Source organism: Gobio gobio (genome assembly GCF_949357685.1).
Source record: "Gobio gobio genome assembly, chromosome: 19".
NCBI classification, from domain to species: Eukaryota; Metazoa; Chordata; class Actinopteri; order Cypriniformes; family Gobionidae; genus Gobio; species Gobio gobio.
In genome coordinates this window covers 27,601,575-27,619,888 of record NC_137112.1, presented here as the reverse complement: position 1 = coordinate 27,619,888, position 18,314 = coordinate 27,601,575, and the positions used below count along the sequence as shown (strand labels likewise).

Here is an 18,314-nt window from a genome sequence, read left to right as displayed (position 1 = left end):
CAACCCTAAAGAGAAATAGAGGCAAAGAAAAAAAGGGGGAAGGACAAAAAATCCTAAGCCCCCTTGAGAGAAAACTGTCATTGATTTGTCTTTACTCCGTTGACAACCGTTCACACCGAGCCTGATGCAACTAAACGACAAGAGAACACAAAATATTCAAAAACAAATATTTCACTCTAAAACCATGTTTTATTCATTTTATTTTATCCTTTGAAAAAGGTTGTGGGACTGAATTGTGACAAAACAAGAGCTTGAGATATTCGCAAACAAAATGAAAGTGTTCACTATCTAATCCGTATACAATGCAGAAGATTGGATACCAGATTTTTCACACCATGACTAAACAAAACCAAAGCATTCTCAAACTAATCTCTAACACTTTGCACCAAATCTAATCCAAATCCAATGCATCGCTTGAGATTTGGAAGAGAAATAAAGCTGAATACCTGATTTGTTACATTTATTGTCTGACTAAACTAAACTAAAGTATTCGCAATAACAGATTTATCAATAACAGTGCACAAACTAGTTTAAAATCTTGTCTTTCACTTGGTGTGAAAAACGTTTTAGAGCTGAAATGAAGTGGCATATGGTTGTCTTTTCACTTTAAACTGGAATCGGCTGAAAGTATTTTAACATCCAAAAGTTATTTGAGTCATAATATATTTAGTCTGTTGTTAATCTCTTCTGTTGCACCCGGAGCTTTATGTACAGAAACAGACATACACAGGGTTAGATGAATCTTTCATCTGACTGATATTTGTCACCATTGCTGGGTTTTTGTTTGGGATTCCAGGCCTGTATGTGTTTGTGCGTTTGCATGTGTGTGTTGACAAATCAAGTTACCGTATCTAGCCACAGTCACTTGGCACTTCTGAAGGCGTGTGTGGAAACAAGCCTCCATTGGGCTTCAAAGCCCCATTGACACATTCTCTCCGAAAGAGCCTCATGTGGTTAGAGCAGCCAGCCGCCTATCAGCGCAGATATGTGGGTCGACATATGGTTTAACATAGTTGCCTATGCACTAATAAACCGAAAGAGACTGCGATAACGTGACGTGAGAATTATAAGTCTAGAGTAACCAAGGACAGATCTACAGGATATTCCATTTGTTTGTCTGATCTGTGTAGACAATAGATTAGTATGTAATCTGTCCAGAGTGTCACGTGAAACCATATTAAACACTCCGTGAAGGTTTATACAGCTGTGTATAGAGTTAGTTATAATAGATGTGTTCTTTTTTTCCCCCTTCTAGGCACCATAATAAAATCCGCAGACTGGAGGGAAGCCTGCTGCAGAACTTCTCTGCTCTGGAGACGCTAGATCTGAGTAATAATGACATCACAGAGCTGAGAGAGCACTGCTTCCCCCAGGGGTTACAAATCAAGGACCTGTAAGAAACGCACTCTATTCTCTCTCTTTCAAATAGATATAACTGTGAACATCTGCGTTTTCATGTAACACTGTATTCTTTCATAATCTGAAGCGTGATATTTCATCTCTGTAGGCACCTGAGCAGTAATAAGATTGTTCATCTGGAGTTCGGGGCATTTAAGAACCTCGCCGGGAGTCTGCAAATCCTCAGACTTAGCCGGAACCGACTGACCCATCTTCCTGTTAAAGGCCTGGAGCTGCCCAAGCTCACACAGCTGTGAGTGCACTATAATGTCCATATACACGCTCAGTTTTGGGGTCAGAAAGAAAGAAATTAGGCTAATACTTTCTAAGGGCAAGGGCTCATTAAATTGATCAAAACTGATAAAGACAATTTATAATGTTATAAAATAAATGCTGTTCTTTTGAACTTTATTCATTTACGAATCCTTAAAAATATCACAGTTTCCAAAGAAATATTAAGCAGCACAACTGTTTTCAGCATTGATAATAATAAATGTTTCTTAAGCACCAAAATCAGCATATTAGAATGATTTCCGAAGGATCATGTGACACTTAAGACTGAAATTTCAGCTGTGCCATTACATTAATAAATTACATGTTAAAATATATTGAAATAGAAAAGTTATTTATAATATTAAATAATTATATTTTTTATAATTTAGATTTATACTCTGGAAATAATTTTTTTTTTTATTATTAGGGGATTAGTTCACTTCAAAATGAAAATTTCCTGATATTTTACTCACCCCCATCTCTTCCAAGTTGTTCAAGTCTTTCTTTCTTCAGTCGAATAAAAAAAATATATATTTTGAGGAAAACATTCCAGGATTTTTCTCCACATCATAGATTTCAATGGCAACCAAAATGTTGAAGGTCCAAATCAATGCAGTTTCAAAGGTCTTCAGCGGCTCTGCACGATCCCAGACGAGGAATAGGGTCTTATCTAGCGAATCGAATGGTCATTAAAAAAATTATTCAAATGTATATACTTTTTAACCTAAATTGCTCATCTTGCGCTGCTCTGTGGCTCGCCACGGATATTGCATAATCATGTCAAAATGGTCACGCTAGATGTAGGTGGAAGTACCGCCCCAAGTGAACGTGCGAGGACTAATACAAACACCCTTTGCCAAAAACACTCCCATCTTCAATTTTAAACTCGTCCCACATCGTTTTTACCTTTTTTATTGCTAAAGGACATTTTGTATTAGTCTTCGTACGTCCACTTTGTAAACACGGGGGCGGTACTTCTGCCTATGTCTAGCGTGACCTTTCCGATGTGATCATGCAATCCGAGGCCGAAGCAGAGCAGCGCAAGATGAGCAAATTAGGTTAAAAAGTATATAATTATAATTTTTTTTTTTAAATGACCGATCGTTTCGCTAGATAAGAACCTATTCCTCGTCTGGGATCGTGCAGAGCCTCTGAAGACCTTTTGAAACTGCATTGATTTGGACCTTCAACATTTTGGTGGCCATTGAAGTCTATGATGTGGAGAAAAATCCTGGAATGTTTTCCTCAAAAAACTAAATTTATTTTCCACTGAAGAAAGAAAGACATGAACATCTTGGATGAGATGGGGGTGAGTAAAATATCAGGACATTTTCATTTTAAAGTGACTAATCCTTTAACATATGTCCTTCAATTAAAGTGTAAACATAGTAAAACCCTTTTGCCAGAAGTTGCTTCTTTTAAATGCATTTGCTTTCAATTATAGCACAATTCACACTGCTTTTTAGCGGCAAACCATGTATGCTGCGTTTTATAGATGGACTGTCAAGTTAAAAATTAAACTCAAAACCCCCAAGTTTTGGTCCTTTTAATTGCACTTCGTCCAGCTGTTTTCAAACACAATGTTTCCAATGTAAACCCAAATGTAATGTGACACAACCCTGCATGTCTATTCTACTACTGTTTTTGACTTAGTCACATTAGTATAACCTCATTTGTTCAATTGTTGTTATTGTGCAACTGCTTTTTTAAAAGGGTAGTTCATCTTCTTTTAATTTATGAGTAGTTTAAATTATTCAGCAGCTTTGGAAGCTACAGTTTAAAGTACCTCCCCCAACACTTGTTTCCACATGTTATTAAACGGATAAGCATTCATGCTAAGAAGACCATTGGTAAACATTAGAGCAGGACAATTCTTTCACTTCATTGCAGATCTTTGGATCCCTCTTTGCCCCAAGCGTGACCATCTGTACCTAAGCTCTTTATTTCTGCTCATATCAGACTTCCATCAAAAATATGCTTTGTTCTTCAGGTGGACAGAATGATACTGAATCTATGCATGTATGAGGCAACATAAGCTCATATTAAACCTCTCACACACATTCACACACACCTGGAGCGCATTTCAGCAACCGCAAAGCCACAGCTATGTTGGTGAGCGGGAACAATAAGTTAGTTAGTTGTGACATCGAAGAGGGAGCTGAGCTGCTTTATTTGACCTGATGGTCAGCTGGACATGCTATCAGTTTACAATTCTACACTCAAGTTTTCCCAAAGAACCTTTCAGTAAATGGTTCTTTTAAAGAACCTTTTTTTTTCTCAGTGGGAAGAATATTATAATAATCTGAAGAACCCTTTTTGTGCAAATGTTAAAGGTTGTGTTTGAAACCATAGATGCCGATAAAAAAATCGTTATTTTGAATGTCTTCAGAATATCATGCCGTGGACTACATTTCCTCAAGTACTTCAACCTTTTTGGTATGTATTTTTATTTTATTCACATTTTAATTGTGTGTTTTGTAGGGAGCTAAGCAGGAACAGGTTGCGGTTGATCGAGGGACTCACCTTCCAAGGTTTGAGCAGTTTAGAAGTGCTCAAGCTTCAGAGAAACAACATCAGCAAGCTGACGGATGGGGCGTTCTGGGGTCTGGCCCGGATGAGGGTTCTGTGAGTCCAAACCTTCATAATTATTAATGGTTGTCACAATAGACCATTTATAATACGTTTATATTTTTTATATAACAGTGACCTGCAATAAAATATACATCCACCACATGTAGTGAATCTCTTTGTATCATACAGCGATTTTATTGTGTGCATTTGCTTTGCTTTTTGTCATGTGTAGGCACCTGGACTATAACAGTCTGCGGGAGGTGAACAGCGGTTCCCTGTACGGTCTGGAGTCACTCCTGCAGCTCTACCTCTCCAACAACTCCATCTCTAACTTTAACCCTGAGGGCTGGGGCTTCTGTGAGAGACTCCGAGAACTGTGAGACACAACTCTCTTCCTCTCCTATACCAACTCCTCCTCGTTCTTCTTTATAAATAAATACAACTTTAATAAACCTTAAATATAATTAAAAATAATCAATACAAAATGTACATTTATTTCTTGTTTAAAATAATGAAATGTTACACACACACACACACTAAGAATCATATAATTCATTAGCCTAACTGTAACTTTTATGGTTTAAGATAGCTGACATGTCGCTGAAATACAACGTTGCTTGACGAATGTTAGAATTACATTTATGATTTAGAATCTATGTAAATCTGCTATTTAAAAAAAAAAAAAGATGATTTCCTGCTGTTTGTACATATATGCACTACCATTCAAGGTTTGGGGTTTGTACAAGTATTTTTTTTTAAATGTTTTTGTAAGAAGTCTCTTATTCTCACCAACGCTGCGTTTATTTGATCAAAAATACAGTAAAAAACAGTAATATTGTGAAATATTATTACAATTGAAATGACCTTTATGTTGTAATATATTGTAATTTATTTCTGTAATGGCAAAACTGAATTTTCAGCATCATAACTGCAGTCTTCAGTGTCACATGACCCTTCAAAAAATAATTCTAATATGCTGATTTGGTCTTCAAGGCTGGTTTTGTGCTGCTTCATATTTTTGTGGAAAACATGATACATTTATTTCAGGCTTCTTCATGAATATGAAAATTAAAAAGAGCAGCATTTATTTGTAATATACAGCTCTGGAAAAAATGAAATGTTAAGTGGTCTCTCAATTTTTTCCAGAGCTGTATATATTTTTTGTAATATTGTAAATGTCTGTCACTTTTGATCAGTTTAATGCATCCTTGCTGAATTTTTTGCTGAATCGAACTTACCCCAAACTTTTGAACGGTAGTGTATATAACATCAAATGTAATCTACAGGGGGATATAATCTGGGTTATTGTTCAAATTTGACACCTGGTAGAAATGTAATCGAACCCAATCTTTACATTACACGGAAGCATTTGTCCACAGTATCACCTACTGCACTAAACGCACGGCACTCCTCGTCTTGCTGTAGATAAGCTCTGTTTATCCCCTAATGATGCACGGGATTGCCAGCGCTTAGGAGCTCAGCGCCGTTTTCACTCATCTCTTCGGATGCTAGTTAAAGAAAACCACGTAATCCTCCGCGTATATGTCTGCCAAGTGTTACATGGAGACCTGTACCTGAGTGAAAGTGATCTTATCTGGGCGAATGTGTGTGTATACACTGCACAGTCCTGTCAAGCGTATTGTTTCCTCCCTGCACGCGATATCTTCCTCTAGCTAACTCTCTAGTCCGTTGTGGGGGTAACGAGTCTTTATTGGTAGGGCATGTTGACTGCGGTATCAGCTGAGTGGTCCGCCGTGATTTTGCAGATAGGTTTATGACACGGTTGTTATTGCATTCTGAAAAAGCCTAAGTTTGCAAAAGCTAATCGAGGATACCATAATATGGAAATGCAAAAATGTAATGCAGTTCTTGTTTGTTTTCCTTTTTTTTTTCAGGAACTTGTCCTATAATAACCTGACGAAGCTGTCCGAGGGTAGTTTTGCCAAGCTGGTGAATTTGATCTCGCTGCGTTTGGGACACAATTCCATCAGTCACATCACGGAGGGAGCGTTCAGAGGCCTTAGTTCCCTACGTACGCTGTAAGTGTTCTTACCCTGTGAGGAAGCCTCTAGGATCCAGAACAGGACTAACCCTGCATGTGAAAAACACTTGATGGTGTCAAAGCTGTGGCAGAGTGGTTTGGAAGGTCTACATGCCAGCCACAGCTCTGTCACATAGAGTCATGGTACTCATACGAAGAAAGCAGGTTCAAGTCTGCCCTGATCACATTCCTTTTCCTTTCTACCCCCAATTTTTTCTTTCTCTAATATCTGTTTAAAAAAAAAAAAACATAAAATAGAACAGTAAAATGAAATGCATAAAATAAAATGGTAAAGAAAAACAGAAATTAAAAGAAATAAATAATAAAAAAGAGACCCCGTCTGTCAAAAAAATGCAGTAAAAATGTTGTGGTAACACACTGTCCCCATTGAAATCAATTGATCCACAGCGTTCTAGACAGCGTTTCCCTTCTTGAAATGGGTAAACAAAACGGTCTTAGTTTCTAAATGAATTAAAACTGTGGCAGAAGAACGTGTTGATTGATTTAGTGGCATTTGCTAAAGTAGCCTTTAGCCATTAAGTCTGGTGAGAAAGCTTTCTGGTTTCTTTTCCTCATTGTTTCCTTGTTGGTTCCCACCAAAGTTGGATGCACATGTGCACCCTGCTCAAGGCCTCCTAGTAGAGGCAACCTTTTTTTTTCCAGCACAGTGAAAGGCATTATGGGAGACCAACTCTCCTGCCTGACTTCTATAGACACACAAAGTCTCAACCGCCACTTCATGCCCCCCTCTTTCAGTGTCTCAAAAGAGAAAAGAGAGAAGAATTCTGCCTTTACTTTCTTAGATGAAGGCTTTTTCACAGTAGGGTGACAAGCCAAGGCACAACACGGCCCTCAGCGCTGCTGGCAGTGGGCAGAGTGTGGGGGGAAGGGGCCTGTGAAGTGCGATTGTGAGGGCCTCTGTTTTCTTTTGTTCAGTCCTTCCTTTATGTCTTACTTGCTTGATTTCCTTTATATCGTTCTCTCTCTCTCTCTCTCTCTCTCTCTCTCTCTCTCTCTCCCTCACTTTCTCTCTCGCTCTCCTCTGAGCCAGTTCTAATCTAATCATGGCCTTAGTGCCTTGCTGGGGCTCCTGTTGAAAAGAAGCAGGGGAGGTTTTAATTGGTGCGCGCTCCTGGCCGGGCGAGAGAAGCCCTGGTCGGGTGTGAAAGACCAGAACCGGACCGTCTTTGAGCCGAGTAGGTAGGGGTCAGGCCTGGGGGCCTCCGCCCCTACTGTCATTTAACAAGCCAGGGTCCATTCACAAGCAGCCAGCCAGAAAGAATAGGAAATTGGCAGCCAAGGCCAGGCATGGAGGGAAAGTAACAGAATGAGCCAAAGGGGCGGTTGTCAGCCTGGAGGGACGGGCACAATCCCTCCACCCTCTCACCTCAAAAAGACATTTATTCTTTTTTGGCGACAACAGACCTTTTTTTTTTTTTTATAGCATAGAAACAAAGGGACCCCTTATAAAAAATGGCATCAGATGGTAATTCCATGGTACTTTGACATGACTATTACTATTCATATACCATAGTACTTCAAAGAATACCATTAAAAGTCCAACAAAACATTGTAAAGGTGCGATCACTCACTTTTAGGTCAGTCGTGGCCTAATGGTTAGAGAGCCAGACTGCTAACCCGAAGGTTGCGGGTTCTCAATACCGACAGGAAATGACTGAGGTGCCCTTGAGCAAGGCACCTAACCTCCAATCACTCCCCAGCCACCGCAGCAAATGGCTGCCCACTGCTCCGGGTGTTTGTGTCCAGAGTTTGCAGTGTGTGTGTGTGTGTGTGTGTGTGTGTGTGTTCATTACTCACTAATCCTTATATGCGTGCACTTACTTGGATGGGTTAAATGCAGAGGACAAATTCCGAGTATGGGTTACCAAACTTGGCCTTCACATGTCACTTTCACTTTTCATTTAGAACATTTCAGCAAAGTATTGCAGGGCAAAAAAAAAAACATCCATTGTCCTTTACTAGTGTAGCAATGTATAAAGCACAGCTCTCGTTTTCAAACCAAGCAACATTCTGTTGGTCAATGTGGCGCATTTGCAAATTTACAAAACAAAATAGATGGTAATTAAATCATACACCCTCACGTGACCTTCCCGATTGCATGGATTCCTATTGAAACGAACAGAACAACCTCACCTTAATACCATATAAAGCCCAAAGTATACATGAGTTTTGATGCGAATGCTTAGCTTATGTGTACAGCCAAATGCACAGCCTTTCAAAGTATCCTCCATTTGAGAGCGTGCGCAAACACAGGCGCTTGACACACAACAATGTTTTTAAAAGCACGATTATTTAAATTAGAGAAACAGGCCAGCCACATCCGTCATGTTTAGAGATTTTCACCAGAAAGCTAGGCCGTGTAGGCAGGCCACTGGCAATGCTCAGGCTTGTTTGAGTCGTCTGAAGTTGCATTATGCGATGTGCCCATATGCCTTTACCTGCCAACATGGTTGGTGCGGTGACTGATTCAAGCGGCTGTCATTGTGAGTATATGTGTGCAACTGTGTGAAAGAGTGTTTGTGCAAGATGCTTTCAGCTGTCATGCATTATTCATGCATTGGCCTGTGCGTTGCTGCGCTCCTTAATGTCACAATTCACAAAGAAAAGAATGTGCTTGGTTGGCGGAGGGAAAGAGAGAAAGAGAAAGCAAGAAAGAGCGTGTTGTTGGACGTTCTTGTTTTTAACCAGGTGTCCAGGGCAGCTTGTGCCATTGCTGAACATCTGTCAGCGGTATATGGACGAGGAATTGACCCTCCGTCAAGCACCGCCTTTAAAACCTGGATCAATCCTACCTCATTTTTTTTTTTCTACAGATATGATCGAAAAAATGTTAAAACACTGATTTAATTGAATTTTATATACAAATAAAATACATGTAAAATAAAATGAATGTTGTTAACATTTAAAATAAATGCAAAATGTGTGTGTTTTTAAAAATCATTTTATTTAAAATTATTTAAAGAAAGAATGGCAGATAAAAGTGCCTCACACTTCACACAATGTTTTCCCAAAAAATATATTTATCCAATTTATGAACATCATTGTTCATGTAAGTGTCCAGTACATTTCGGGGAAGATCTAAACTTAACAACAGTAACCAAGGTGGGCGGACCTTAGCAAATGTCAATTGTTCCATACTCGCTGTCTCTCTTTCCTAATCTTTCTTTCTTCTCTCTGCAGGGAGTTGGATCACAATGACATCTCCGGCACTATAGAGGACACCAATGGGGCCTTCACTGGCCTCGAAAACCTCAACAAGCTGTGAGTGTCATGCTCTTTCCTTTTCCCTCTGCACATTTTGGATATTCTTAAACATTCGCAACCATGACAAGTGACATCCACATCCCCTGCTCCACAATAAACATTGAATTGCGTAGTACAAAATCAGACCCATGCTTTTCCAAGGAATGTCACGTTTATCGAGTTAAAAATAAGAGGAAGCGCACGTAACCTCAACCCGCATCTTATACAAGGTTTATATTTCATGCAGTGCAGATTTGGGAAGGGAAGCCTTAGTGGTGGAGGTCTTTTGAATTTGAGTACTGGGGCGAACGCTTTTCATCATTGACCGATAGGAGATGAGCTCTTGGCTTTGCTGTTTTGATGGAATCAGCGAGGGCATAAAATGTGAGGCAGGCGGAGGAGGGGGTGTGTTCACACACATCAAACGCCCCGCTCTGTGCCTTTTGTTACGGGAGCAGAGGTTCACAAATCTGCGGAAGCCGCCTGTTGATGCACATCTCTGGCCAAATCCTGACAGCCACCCTGCCAAAAAGCCTATTCACCCAACCTGGGAATATGCGAGTGAGAATTAGAGAGCGATGCGCACAACATCAAAGTCTTTTCCATTGTTTTGATAGATGTGGGCGCGGCCATTCCTATAGTTCAAAATGGGAGAATGACTTAAGTGTTAGTAGATTGAATCTTTTGCACGCTTCAAATCTTCGCGTACAGATTCCATGTGACCCTGCCTATGATGTCAACGGATCCAGTTAGCATCTATTTTAATGGGTTCTATTTGAAACCTCAGTTTTGTCAGAGCGAACTGCTCGAGCTTTTGAATGATGGGGTTGGTATGGAAGCCCAGGGCTCGAGGCTGCACAGAGGGTGACCTGCAGATGGGTGGTTGCTTCAGAAATGGTGGGGGGGCCTGAGGAGATGAGTGGAGGTGATGTCTTAGTCTCTCAGGAGATGACAGATGCTGTCGCACACACACAGACCATTAGTCTGCTGACAGACACGGCAGGGGCTGGGTTTTCTGGGCATATATTGAATAAACTAGGTTTCATGAAACTTTATTATAGTGGTGAGATTTGATTTATTATAATTTTTGACAATTAAATGAATGCTTTATTTAATAAAGAGCCATTATTGAATGACATTTGTTCATGTAAGTTAACTATATGAATTAACAACGAATAATAATTCTACAGCATTTCTTAATCTTAGTTCATTTCAACATTTACATTTTTAAAAATCAAAAGTTGTATCTGTTAATATTATCTAATGGACCTGAGCTCACGTAACGATGAAGAGTTGCCGTTTCATTAATATTAACAAATATTAATTCATATTGTAAAAAATGTATTACTCCTTGTCATTAACATATTTTCTTTGGTTGGTATCCATCAATATTAATTATGCATGTTAATTTCCCTCATTTTTACATTTAGATTACCCACCGTCATCGTTAATATTTAAAATCAATCAATAATTTAATAACAAAGGTAAGATTGTGATCTTGAACGAATCTCAAAATCAATTAAGATTTTAATAGATTTTAATCGATTTTTAACATTGGTAATTTATTGGTTATCAGGCATAACATGAAAATAATGATCAGATTATCATTATCAGCAGGAATTTTAATATCGGTGCATCTTTTTTTCTTTCTTTCTGCTGCTGCTGTGAAGTCTTGTTTATCACAGCACGCAATAGCCCCACACACGCCTCAAGATTGTGGGCCAATATACGCCCATCCAAGGTCAGGAAGATCATCCCCTGATTGCAATGACAACATTGTCGGGTGTCAAATCTGGTTTATATGAGGAGGTGCTGGCTTTCACGGTGCTGACTGAGGAGTCTTGAGCCCTCTTGGACAGGAAGTGCACCGATCAGGGGCTTGTTTTGGTCCAACATGCTTAAGAATGGAAATCGTGTCATCTGGGGGGGGTGACATCCCCAAAGGAGCCCGTACCCCTTCGCCGTCCCGTATGTGTGTGCGTACGGCTTCTTTTGAAGAGCGAGCGGGATTAGCCTCTACAAGGGTTTTGAACCACAGCCTTGACAAGGCCACTTTTATTACTTTACAAGCCGTGTCGTCCTCCAGCCACTGACGCTCCTTTTCATGCGACCTCAAGCTCTGGGCTTCACCTTGTCATCGCTATTAAATTCTAATAAAGATAAAAGTAAGCTTTGAAGAGCTGCGGCGAGCCCCGATTCCTCACCCTCCTCCTAATCTCTACGCAGTTCAGATTTCCAATCCCACAATCCCCCTCTCTTATCAGATTCAGCCCAACTAATTGTGCACTCTCTCTCTCTCTCTCTCTCTCTTCCCACTCATTTATCGCCCTGCGTGTCTGGAATCGGCAGAACTCTGTTTGGAAACAAGATCAAGTCGGTGGCCAAGAAAGCCTTCTCGGGCCTGGAGGCTCTGGAGCACCTGTGAGTATCCCACAATGCCGTTCGGCCCTTACAGCAGCGGCTGCCAAAAGTAAATGCTTAAGAGGGCTGCTAGCAATTTAATAGTGTCTTTGTAAAAGGAGAGGACGGGGTGGTTTGCAAGGCCAGCTGCTCTCGTCTCGTTAGAGCCAGCTTTAACTTGCACAAGAACACCGTTATGGAGCATATGGCCAGTTTCGTAGAAGAAATGGAATTTTTAAGCACTTCTGCAGACGCTGTAACTCCACATCTGATATTAGGGTCTTTCCACCTTGTTCAAAGTTATCCCGTATAAAAATAGGCTGCAGATTTGCATGCGAGTGCAGCAGCTGTATGCGAACATTCCCATGTCCTCTTTCTGTCACGCCTGAGGGCCCTGTTTAATCTCTCAACAGGAACTTGGGGGAAAATGCCATCCGCTCCATCCAACCCGAGGCATTCAGTAAGATGAAGAACCTGCGTTACCTGTGAGTCCCATAAAACACATGCTCCTTTTCACACGCACAACCACTCGTTCGGGTAAAATGTTTCTCAACATCACGAATGATTGGCTGACAGTTAACAGTCATACAAATAATTGTGATGAATACACGCATGCACGTACAAGTCATAATGAAATGTGTTTAGTTTTCCTTTAAGGAAATCATAGAATGCCATCGATAATGACGAAATTTAAAAAAATTCATATTTAATTTATTTAAGTCCACTTCACATTTATACATTTTTTTTATAACCCATGTGCCTGAGTATTTATTAATAAGAATACTACTATTTAAATGATAATATTACAAAAATGTTACTTGAAGACCAAATCCTCATATTAGAATGATTTCTGAAGGGTAATGTGACACTGAAGACTGTAGTAATGATGCTGAAAATTCAGCTTTGCCATCACATGAATAAATTACATTTTAAAATATATTGAAATAGAAAACGTTTAATTCCACTGTAATACAATTTGACTGGATTTTTGAAGATAAAATGCAGCCTTGGTTGGCATAAAAAAAAAAGTACCAACAGAATATTTTTGTTGAAATTACGTTCTTAAATATATTTCAGTCTGAAAATGAATAACTTTATTTAAAAAATGTATTTGAATATTGGAAGCTACTTTGTGATGACATGAAAGTCAACAATTAATTCTGTCAAATCCTCTTCATCAGGCTGAAGTTTAGAGGTCAGATGCATGCTAACTGGCTTTTCCTGATCTTTTTATTTCGCTCCCTCTTTCTGCAGACATATTCAGAGCGATAGTTTTCTGTGTGACTGCCAGCTGCAGTGGTTTCCGGAGTGGCTGGTAACACGAGGGCTGCAGCCCGGCGTTCAGGCCACATGTGCCCACCCAGAGAACTTAAAGGGCACCAGCATCTACCAGGCCCCACCACAAAGCTTTGTTTGTGGTAAGCAGTGCTATATCCTACATCCATAGTCCATGACAAATAAGCAAGTCACAGAAAGGAAGAGCTTAAATCTTAAGACGTGTTAAAATGTGTCTATGCGTTCACTTCCTTCCAGATGATCTTCCCAAACCCAAGATCACAGTTAACCCTGTCACCACAGCAGCAGTATTGGGCAAAGATGTGCGTCTGACCTGCACAGCTGCCAGCAGCAGCAGCTCACCCATGACCTTTACCTGGCTCAAGGACCAGGAGACGCTACGCCAAGCCGAGGTGGAGAACTTCGCCCATGTGCGGGCCAGTGATGGAGGGGTGATGGAGTACACCACTATCCTCCACCTCCGGCACGTCACCTTCAACCATGAGGGCCGCTACCAGTGCATCATCAGTAACCACTTTGGCTCTTCCTACTCTAACAAGGCCCGCGTCACTGTAAACGGTACATTTAACAAACCTAAACTACAGAGCTGTGCTTTTCAGTTCTCTTCTTTAGCTGGGTGTGATGTGATGGGTTCATCGAGTCTTACCATTTGCACAAAATGCCCATCATGCAAAGATCCTTTGTTCCAGTGGAAGCATTTCATTTCAATTGCAATTAATGATTTAATAGTTTTCTTTATACGTCAGTGTATGCTTAATTCACAATAGTCATTTATAAACATTTGAACTCATTAACAAACAATAAAACATCATTTTCTTAAAGGCTTAAAATAATTGTTTAATAATACATTTTTAAATACGGTTATTAAATAAAAAATATATATAATGTGTTTGAAATATTTATAAATTTGTATAAATATTTGGGGGTCTAGTTTAGCTTGTAATTATGGATTTTTTTTTGGCAACACTTCACAATAATGATTAATTCTTAGTTCATGTTAACTAAAGTAGTTTTAACTAATGAAACCTTTTTGTAAAGTATGAGCAATTTTTTTTCAAACCCAGCTACAAGAATATTATACTTTACCAATATATTATACAATTATATATAAATAATGTGTATATATATTTATATATACATACATATACATATATTATAATGATTACATATTTATATTTAAAAAAATTATATAATATATACATGCTTATACATATATGATATAATATAGTGTGTGTGTGTATATATATATATATATATATATTGCCTTTAAAAGTGAATTTTTTTAATTGACTTTTAAGACTGTCTAACCTGTAATTCTTTAAAAGTACAAATCACACCAGTTCCCATCATGCAACATTTTCTCCGAGCTTTTCTTTCAGTGAAGGCATCGTGTGAATTGTACCAGCGAAATTCAGTTTGAACATTTAGAGCAAACTGTGCCACTAGAATTTGAAAACTTTTTAGCTTCTCTGCTGTTAGCAGTACACTTGAATTACATGCCTTGTCAGTTCGAGCAACAGATGCAAATTGATTGTCCTGAGGCATTTTTGGTTTCTTGCCCGTCCAAATCAAGCCATTTCCCATCGCCAATTGAGTTAGTCACAGCTATGAATGCTGGGCTTGTTTGGTGCTGATGCAGCAACATTATGGGAATAATCCTTGCTAGGGCTAATTTCCCTTTGCTTTTCTATGTGCACAGTGCTGCCTTCATTCGTCAAGACCCCACGCGACATCACGATCCGCACGGGCACGAAGGCGCGGTTGGAGTGCGCGGCCGAAGGACACCCGACTCCACAGGTGGCGTGGCAGAAAGATGGCGGTACAGATTTCCCTGCCGCCCGAGAGCGCCGCATGCGTGTGATGCCTGATGATGATGTCTTCTTCATCATGGACGTGAAGCCTGAGGATATGGGCGTGTACAGCTGCACAGCCAAAAACACGGCAGGCATGATCTCCGCCAATGTCACTCTAACAGTGCTAGGTAAGGGCATTTTTGTCATATTTACAGTGTGGAATTCAGATTTGTTTATTAAACTGTTGGAGTTTTGCTAACCGCAGCTTTGTTCTACGCAAGAATGTTTTCTTTCCCCGTCTGAAGCAGCTGGGCTTTGTGTGCTGGTTTGAAGGTGAAAGGTCAGGAAAGAGGTCACAGGCAGTAGAGGAAGTGCTGAGGGCTCACATAGTTGTATTTTTTTGGAGTATTTCTGAGCTCTGGACTGAGGGATTGCTAGGCAGAAAGGATCATTATTTTAGTGTGGACATTGCGGTGTAGTTGTCCTAAACTGGGCTTTGTTTTTGATTCACTAAAAAATAATTGACTCGAGTCAATCGTTTCATGAATCGGACTACAAATGGCTCTCACTGGGAATAAAATCAGTTCATTTGTTCTGGAATTGGTCTACACTGGTCACATGCTTTTAATTCACTAAAACGAACCAGTTCGTCATTCGTTTGGAAATCAGACTATAGTGGTCCCACTGTGTATTATTGATTCACTAAAAATGATTGATTGATCGCATTCATTCACTGAAAAGAACCAGTTCATAGGAATCGTTCACTCAGGAATTGGACTACACTGGTCACATTGTATTATTCACTAAAAAGAAACAGTTCATGGGAGCCATTTGTTCAGGAATCAGACCTAAATGCTTTATGGCCCTAAAAGTTGACAAAATACAATTTAAGCAGATATAAAATGAGCATTTTCCAAAAATACTCATCTTGTACTCGAGGACAGCATTTAGTCCAATACAATTACGATTCGCAGCTGTGACATAAACTAAAGCCCAATGTTGAGCCATTTAAGGGGGCAAATTGACCCATGTCCGTATGTAATTCAATAACTATTCCCTGTAATCTTCCTGCAGAGACTCCTCATCTTGCACAGGAAATGGAGGATCGAAATGTTGTGGTGGGCGAAACTGTTGCGTTGCAGTGCAAGGCTTTAGGCAGCCCACCTCCTCGCATCACCTGGTTAAAGGGGGAGGAGCCTCTTCGCCCCAGCGACCGTCACTACTTCACTCCAGGGAATCAGCTCTTGGTGATCGGCACCACCACCTTAGAAGACGCAGGACGCTACACGTGTGTCATGTCCAACACCCTCGGCACGGAGCGCGCTCACTGCCAGCTGAATGTTTACCAGCGATTCGAGGACTGCGCGCCTTTTACAAGCCCCAGCACTGTGACTGTTGGAATCATTGTTATAGCTGTGGTGACCAGTATTGTGGTGACATCACTAGTTTGGGTGTGTATTATCTACCAGACAAGGAAGAAGAGCGAGGAGTGCAGTGTAAACACAGGTGTGTATATTCACACAGTTTTTTTGTTTAGGACTCAGCATGTTATGCAGGAGGATTTTTTTAAATCTAAAACCTTTGCTCTTGCCTTTTACAGATGAGACCATTGTCCCTCCTGATGTCCCCAGTTACCTGTCCTCTCAGGGCACTTTATCAGAGAGACAGGATGTGTGTATACGAGTCGAGTCCAATGGCGGATCTCAACCCAATGGACACATAGAAAACAATGGTACAGTATCCATGCTTCTCTTGTAGTTCCAGACTTTTCCCAAGCTAATTTTGAGAGGGAAAAAAATCTGTGGAATATATTTAAACTATCCAAAATGTGTTAAATGGAAAGAACAGGCGATGGTAATATATTCTACTTGGCAGCTTAAATTATTATCAGTTCAGTCAAAAAAATATAGAAGTTTAGGAATGAGGAGTACTCTTTGGAAAAAAAAATTCATGATTCTATTGCTGCAGATTCCATTTAGGATTCTATCTTAAAGGGGCACTTCAGCGCTGGGAAGATGGATGTGTATTTAAACTGTCATTTGTGTAGTAGAAATGTGAAGTTATTTTTGAATTTGGTGCCTTCTAGACTGAGAAAAGACTGAAAATGTATTTTTGTGGCAAATATCGTCATCTGATGCTTTTTTGGCCAGAGGCTAGAGACTACAGCTAGTAGTAGGAGCTAGTTCCGCATGTTTTCAACCCGCCCACAGGGGTGGGATCTCACTCACAGAATGTAAGACACAGACGGTCGCACGGACATTCATAACGGAGCGCTGCAGAGCAAAGCAAGTGTTCTCACTGAATTCCTTTGAAAGTTAAGCCTTCATAGGCATGAACTGAAAACGTGCTAGACTGGACACGCACCGTGAATGACTGAGGCCGTGAATGAATACCGGGCGGCCGTGGTCATTTTAGTTTCGGTTTAAAATTAGGGGGCGGGTTGCAGTTCGCTTTGAAACCAAATCTTCCGTAACCGGTAGGCGTGGCTTTGGGAGTGGCCTCGTAGGAAATGCGAAGCAAGTGCATTCTGGGAGTTGTTGTCTTTCATCCATATGAGCCAAAAATAAATTTTCTGGCTTTTCTCAGTCTAGAAGGCACCAACTTCAAAAATAATTTCACATTTCTACTACATAAATGACCCAAATTTAAATACACATGCATCTTTCCACGCTGAAGTACCGCTTTAATCATTTAGTAGCTTAAACACCACCCCTTTCTTAAAGTCCTGCATACAAAACTAGAGAGGTTTTCCAGTGATCAAGTTTTGATTAAACATTACGAGATAAATTTGATTTGTTTAAAAAAAAAAAAGAAAAAAGAGGAATGGATGAATCGTTTACTATAAGATCTATAACATTAATTTACAAAATAGATGAATAAATAGGCGGATTTTCGTGTCATGCCAAATTTGAAAGGTGTCCGTTTAAATGATCTTTGCATAACAACATAGGTTAACAAGCTTCTCTCGCTTCAGGCTATGATGGGCCGGTCGTGTGTACAGACTGCTTGGAAAACGGTACAAGTTACTCCAAACACTGCAACTACTTCCCTCATGGGATGGCGCCCCCTTCAGGCCTGGAGTATCAGCAGACACACCAGACGTCGACTTTCACCAGCCACAGCACTGGTGAACCACACTGCAATGGCACACCCAATGGGGTCAGGAAAGACAGTCAAACTCCCATCTTCCCCACCAACCACGACAGGGTGACAATATCACCCTCATCGCACCAGTACAACGACCGAAAAGGTGAGTGATGAAGAAACGGATTCATCAA

General features: G+C 40.2%; 1 protein-coding gene across 1 annotated transcript in view; it reads left to right on the top strand.

Moving 5' to 3' along the window:
- lrig1 (leucine-rich repeats and immunoglobulin-like domains 1) overlaps positions 1–18,314 on the top strand; it is a 40,756-nt gene that overhangs the window by 19,751 nt on the left and 2,691 nt on the right. Inside the window, exons 4-17 of the mRNA XM_079843999.1 lie at positions 1,256–1,393; positions 1,508–1,651; positions 4,153–4,296; positions 4,475–4,618; positions 6,138–6,281; positions 9,485–9,565; positions 11,897–11,968; positions 12,361–12,432; positions 13,202–13,365; positions 13,481–13,801; positions 14,943–15,224; positions 16,111–16,542; positions 16,637–16,768; positions 18,011–18,286. Coding sequence (XP_079700125.1) covers positions 1,256–1,393; positions 1,508–1,651; positions 4,153–4,296; positions 4,475–4,618; positions 6,138–6,281; positions 9,485–9,565; positions 11,897–11,968; positions 12,361–12,432; positions 13,202–13,365; positions 13,481–13,801; positions 14,943–15,224; positions 16,111–16,542; positions 16,637–16,768; positions 18,011–18,286 — 2,546 coding nt within the window. The remainder of the gene's footprint in view (positions 1–1,255; positions 1,394–1,507; positions 1,652–4,152; positions 4,297–4,474; positions 4,619–6,137; positions 6,282–9,484; positions 9,566–11,896; positions 11,969–12,360; positions 12,433–13,201; positions 13,366–13,480; positions 13,802–14,942; positions 15,225–16,110; positions 16,543–16,636; positions 16,769–18,010; positions 18,287–18,314) is intronic.